Source organism: Amphibalanus amphitrite, unplaced genomic scaffold (genome assembly GCF_019059575.1).
Source record: "Amphibalanus amphitrite isolate SeventyFive unplaced genomic scaffold, NRLGWU_Aamphi_draft 000245F_arrow, whole genome shotgun sequence".
NCBI classification, from domain to species: domain Eukaryota; kingdom Metazoa; phylum Arthropoda; class Thecostraca; order Balanomorpha; family Balanidae; genus Amphibalanus; species Amphibalanus amphitrite.
Window position 1 is genome coordinate 718477 of NW_024881740.1, and position 6000 is coordinate 724476.

Consider the following 6000-nt stretch of genomic DNA (forward strand, 5'->3'; position numbering starts at 1 on the left):
GTTGCCCAGCCACCGCGACTGGCTCCGCACGGTGGGGGGCTCAACCTCCAGGATCCCGTTGTCCTGGGGTACGGGTCGGCTCGCCTAGCCTAGTAAAACCGGCTGGTACCCGAGGGGACGCCACTCCCCTTACACTAGCCCAACTCGGCTGTGTTCCTGCGGGTGCAAAAAAACAACGAAAAAAAAAGGGGAAAGGAATCAGAAAGCTGTGATCGAACGAAACGCGGACATCCGGTGAGAAGCAAAGCAAAAGCAAACAAAGACCGCTCAAGAGAAACAAAACCACGGAAACCAAGAACAGTCGGGCCGTACCATCTGTCCATCCAGTGATCAAAAGCAAATCGTGAGCAAGCATGGGTCAAGCTGGGGCCGAGGGGGCGCTACTCCCCTTGCTGGCCGAGGCCAGGGCCGCCGCGGGGCGAGGGCCCAAGGAGCCCAGTCCAACAGCGACCCAGGCCACTGCCAACCCCCTGCGGGGCCAATCCTGCAGACAATCCATCCAGTAAGCAAGGCAAGTCCAGGTCAAACGCGCGTCAAGCTGGGGCCGAGGGGGCGCTACTCCCCTTACTGGCCGAAGTCACAGCCGCCGCACAGCCGGAGCCAGATGACCCCGGCTAAGCAGCAGCTCCGACCACGGTCAGCCCCCTGCGGGGGGGCACACCAATGAGCGCCCGGGTGGTGAGCCCCCAAGAGGCACCGGTATCCGCCTGGGGCGGGGGACGGGGTCAAGAGAGAGCGATACGAGCATGACCTTTGGCCGGCCTCCGACTGTTTTGACCCAGTTGTCAGCCGCTGGGGCCTGCGTCATATAGCAGGTTTCCTTCTACCGCTGGCGTGAAATCGTGTTACAGCGTACTTTTTAAGATACAGGCCATGGCCTCCCTACTGGGGTCCTCAAACTGAATGGGATAGTTCGCTGAGCCGCCGCAGCCCAGGACGCGATACTTTCAAGAGAGACTATACGCGCCATTGAAAAGGTGTTACTGAGCCAAACAGACGGCTCCAACACCTCCGAACTGTGCCCGAATAAAACAAATTGGAAATCCACTTTTTTCTAGAGCTGCTGTTTTTTTTTTTGCAGCGTTTCTATCCAGGCAAATGATCTCACAGGCACTGGCCGTAATAAAAACCATTGTAAATCATTTGATATAAATTAAAAGCGGAATAAAACAATTAGTTCCCTGATCCATCATAAGTCAACGGTACATCACTACATTTGGAGTGCAAAATCTAACCGGGATACATCGCGCCAACGACTGTATGATGCTACCAATCAATGTGAACCGAAGATGATAGCACACACAGATAATGTACATATCAATGTAATGCGTATAATACTATCTAATGCGGCCTGCATTCCAGCTGATAACCAAATTTCATAGAAGTAAAGATAGTGTACCTACGTCCGACAAAGGACATCGCTTCATGTGGCTGGCATTCCTGACGAAGACCAACACTTGTAGGGCGAGCGACTGAGCCTTGCAGCATGTTAGAACCAACCTTGTAGCTGCTGGCGTCGCTGAGACTCTGCTGCAGCATGTTTTTGATGACCTCCAGGTAGCGCTTCTGCTGGTTACCGAACACACCAGGAACGTAGCTGAAAATCGACCAGACCAGTTGGGCGGGCGCCACGTGTATAAGTCCAAAAAATGAAACTGATCGTGATGAACCATCATGAAAATGACCAGAGACGACCCATTACGTGCGGGATACAAGCAAACGTGTTTGAACTCGGGACCATCGGGATGTGCTATACAATGAACGACCTAACTACCTTAAACAGGAGAGCAACTCACATGTAAATCATGATTCGATCTGAACAGCTCCGGATGCATCAAATTGCATTCATCTGTTGTTTGCTATGCATTTGCACCACTCAGCGATAAGTGTCACCTTATGACGACGAGCCCGATAAATACAACCCACGGCGCGTTCTCCCAGAGCCGCGGGCGGCCACCCCACGCACCTGAAGAGCAGCAGAGCACACTCGCGCTGCTGGGCGTTCTGCGAGCTGGCGCACTCGAACAGGAAGCTCAGGAACTCGGGCCACAGGCTGTTGCCGTCGTCGTCGAACAGGTTTCGCGCCATCTCGGCAGCCACCTCGCACATCTTCTTGCGTATCGACTCGGACTGCTCCTGCAGGATGGCCGACAGCAGCTGCTCCTTCAGCTGGGTCTGCGCCTCCACCGGCAGCTGCGGGCAACAGGGCAGGGTCAGATCGTCCGACACTGCTACGGGCAACAGGGCAGGGGGTCAGCTCGTCCGGCAGCTGCCATGGAGAGCATGCGACCTTTGGCAAATAAAGGAACAATAAATGAACTGCTTAATTGGAACAGCTAAGTACACCTACGTTGGCTAGTATCATATCGTGCAAAATATGCCTTTGAACAGAATCTTCAAGCGAGGAATTCCAATATTGGCCGATACCAAATACCGGAAATCAGACACCTGCCGGCCAAATGTGACTCGCGGACGGCCGAATCCTGAGCTAGAAGTCACTTCTTTCCCTGCTCTAGTCCAGCAGGCATGCAATTACATATCCCAACTGTAAACATCCAGTTCACACCTACATAATACAGAGTAAATATAAATTAAAGCTCTGATGGCAGCTAAATTGACCAGGTCTCCAACACTAATTCCAACCCTTATCATTCCACCTTTACATCTACATCACTGAAGAGCCTTGTTCCATTCTACTGGCTCACGTTTGGGTAGAACTCCTCCCATTTGGCGAAGAGCAGCCGGCGCAGCAGCACGGCCGACATTTCGCGGTACTTCTCGCCGGCCGCGGCGTTCAGCAGACATCCCAGCAGCAGCGATATCTTCTGCGGCAGAGCTATCTGCTCATATGTGCTCTGGGGAAGAATACAAAGCAAGTGTCAGGGCCAAGATATTCTGAGCTTAGCCCGCGAGTTGCTGAGGGAGGGGGAGGGCGTTTAACACCCCCACTTTTTTCAACTTTTGGCTACCTGTGGCGAATCGATTAAAGTATATTAAGCCAAAGTTAAAAAACGAGTTGCCATGACTGCCAGGTTAATCAGCAAAACAGTTTAGATAAAAAGATGAAAAGCAGACAAATGTCACTGATAAAAGGGATGTTTTTAAAAGGAATATACCACTTCAATCAAATAAGTTTTTTGCTACAGTTCTAAGAATTTTATGCTTAAAATTATAAGAAAAGAGAATGATGAATATTTACAAAGAAATTTTTAAAATATTTTCATAGGTATAGGAACAACTATTTTCCATCTTTGGTAGAGGAATAGTGTTTGCAGCAGAAGCTGATTATGTGTGGACAAATCATATTGCCTTGTTCAAACCAAGCACATGCTGATTGGCTGATAATTGGCCTCTGCCACAGGTAGCTGCATTCTTGACATTCTTCCATTAGGGAAAAATGCCTGCATAAAGGAGCAATTTCAGAATGGGAAAGAAAATATCCTTGCCTAGGGCGACCAGGTGATCACTGGGCCATAAAAGCTCATGATTTGTGCTAGTCTCAGTTCAACTTACAAGACTGACATTTCAGTTCAAAACCCCATGTTTAAACTAGATATTTCCTTTAATATCCCTGCAAAGACAACCACATGACACAATTTTAGGAGCTTCCTGCATAAGTTTAACCCTCAATATCTTCTAACAGTCATTTCCTTCATTGACATTAGGTATGAGCTAGGCATCTGAGAAATGATTACCAACTCTGAAAACATCATTATCTTAAAGAGCTTTGGCTATTTTAGCATGTACCCCATGACATTTATATTTTGATTTATATATTTATATAAAGCTGTTATCATTTATTTTGATTTATTGTATTTCTATCAGCGTTTACCATTATTTAGCTTATATATAGAGGTCACTAAATTTGAGGTCAGCTAAGATTAATTAGAGAGGAAAAGACATTTTTCCGGCTTTTCATTCCAATTCAACATACAAACCAATTCAGTATGAATGTCAGTTGACCAGAGGCCTCTTGCACCAATGCTTGGATTATTTTGCATCGTATACCCAGTCCAAGTCTCAAATGTAACAATTTGCGTGCAAAATTTAGCAAGCACATGTAGGATTATGTATTGGGCTATTGCAAACAAATTTACCACCATCAGATTAGCCTATTTTGAAACCGGTTTTTCAATTTTACCTAGCTAGGTAGGTAGGAAGTTAGGTGCAAGAGGCCTCAGTTGATATAATCATGCTTTCTTGAAGTACAAAACAAAGAATGTCTGTGAGAAAAACTATATTAATGTATCAGAAACTGACTGATATGACAAAACTTAAGATCAGGGATGCGGAGCCGTGGAAATTTCAGACGGCTCCGGCTCCGGCTCCGGCTCCGGAGAAAAAAATCGGCTCCGGCTCCGGCTCCGGCTCCGGGTGAAATGTTATGGCGGCTCCGGCTCCGGCTCCGGCTCCGAGTAAAATGGTCCGGCTCCGGCGGCTCCGGCTCCGGCGGCTCCGGCTCCGACTCAGTAAATCCCCTACGCAATCAATTAAATACGGGTGGAAGAAAAATTGGATTGGTTATACGCTTTAATAGTCGCTTTATATACGGTTATACGGTTGGTTATACGCTTTATATACGGTTATACGGTTATAAAGAGATTGGCTCTTTGCCATGACCGGCTCACCGCGTCCCCGCGCAAACGCACCTCGGAGAGAACTGGCAGAACAAAGGGCTAGGAAGCGATGGCATTGGAAACGCAGTCGCCGCGAATCGGAGTTCAGTGAACCATCGTAAGCTGACACCCGTCTCGGCTGCATTGGGGGGGGGGGGGGGGGGAGGGGTGGGGGGTGTGTGGGATGAGACGGTGCTGGGAGTCGCAGTCCACTGCACTGGTTTGAAAACAATGGCCGTCACCTGATGACTGGTCCTCATGTTCTGGGGATGCAGTAGACGTGGGGGGGGGGGGAAGAGCAAACAGGAAGTTGTTTGCGTACTGTGGGATACTGGGGATATTCGGATTTTTTCATTCACTTGATGGCCCATGACGTAAGTACCATATGTTTTACTGCCTTGCACTGTCAAACCGAACTAGGTCAATTATTTTTTTTCCTCTTCAAAAAATAAAAAGGAGCCGGAGTCGCCCCCTTTTTTGGCGGCTCCGGCTCCGGCTCCGGCTCCGGGCTATATTGTTTCACGGCTCCGGCTCCGGCTCCGGCTCCGGGCAAAATATGCCGGCTCCGGCGGCTCCGGCTCCGACTCCGGCTCCGGCTCCGCATCCCTGCTTAAGATAATTAATTGTTGATGCTGCAACAAACGACTTCAATTTACGAGATCATATGAGCATCATAGTCAACATCTTTCTTTTGGTTATGAATTAGGATGGAATATTGAAAATAGCAAGTTATTTGATTTACAGGTGCAAATAATTAATTAACGATGGCTTGCAGCTAAAGCAAAAAAAAAAATTGAGCACGTGTTATGGCGCATTCCCAGGCAATATGGCTCGGCTCTTACCTCAGCCTGGGTTCGGATTTCATTTTCTTCACTGAGAAGTCCGCCGAGGATCTGTTGAAACTGGGCGTCGTCCGCCATTCCCATGGCCTAGGGAGACTCAAAACGATGTATCTCCCAACAAAATTAACACTGCAACGCCGACCGGCGCGACGCAACGTCGACACGCGCGCGAAAAGAGAGGGAGTCGCGCCACAGCAGTGAATGTGGCGCGGAATGGCGCGCTGTCGATATGGCAGCACCTGTGGAGCTGATGTGCCATATGTGACTAACTGGAAAGGGAGTTGAAGTTTTTTTGCAATGCCTTCATAGCTCAGTTCCCAACACGGTTCACACTTCAACGGCCTTCTGTCCAGTGCCCTGACTTCACTGCACCTACCGATGACTTCACCTACCTGCAGTAGCTGGGAATTTCACCACCCACCCACCCACCCACCCTCTACCCCCAGCTGGGGGGGGGGGGGTGTTAAACGCCTCCAGCCGATAACTCGGGAACCAATAGGCGCAGTGAAACGCGCCAGACGCAAACGATTAACGAAAAAACG

The 6000-nt window shown here is 49.1% G+C and overlaps 1 protein-coding gene across 1 annotated transcript in view; it reads right to left on the reverse strand.

Moving 5' to 3' along the window:
- The window catches only part of LOC122386289 (importin-5-like), a 30760-nt gene extending 25035 nt beyond the window's left edge, over nt 1-5725 (reverse strand). Inside the window, exons 1-4 of the mRNA XM_043375348.1 lie at nt 5459-5725; nt 2706-2855; nt 1967-2193; nt 1501-1597 (exon numbers count right to left, since the gene is read on the reverse strand). Of these exons, the coding sequence (XP_043231283.1) occupies nt 1501-1597; nt 1967-2193; nt 2706-2855; nt 5459-5542 (558 nt within the window). The 5' untranslated portion in view covers nt 5543-5725. The remainder of the gene's footprint in view (nt 1-1500; nt 1598-1966; nt 2194-2705; nt 2856-5458) is intronic.
- Nucleotides 5726-6000: the final 275 nt, after the last annotated feature.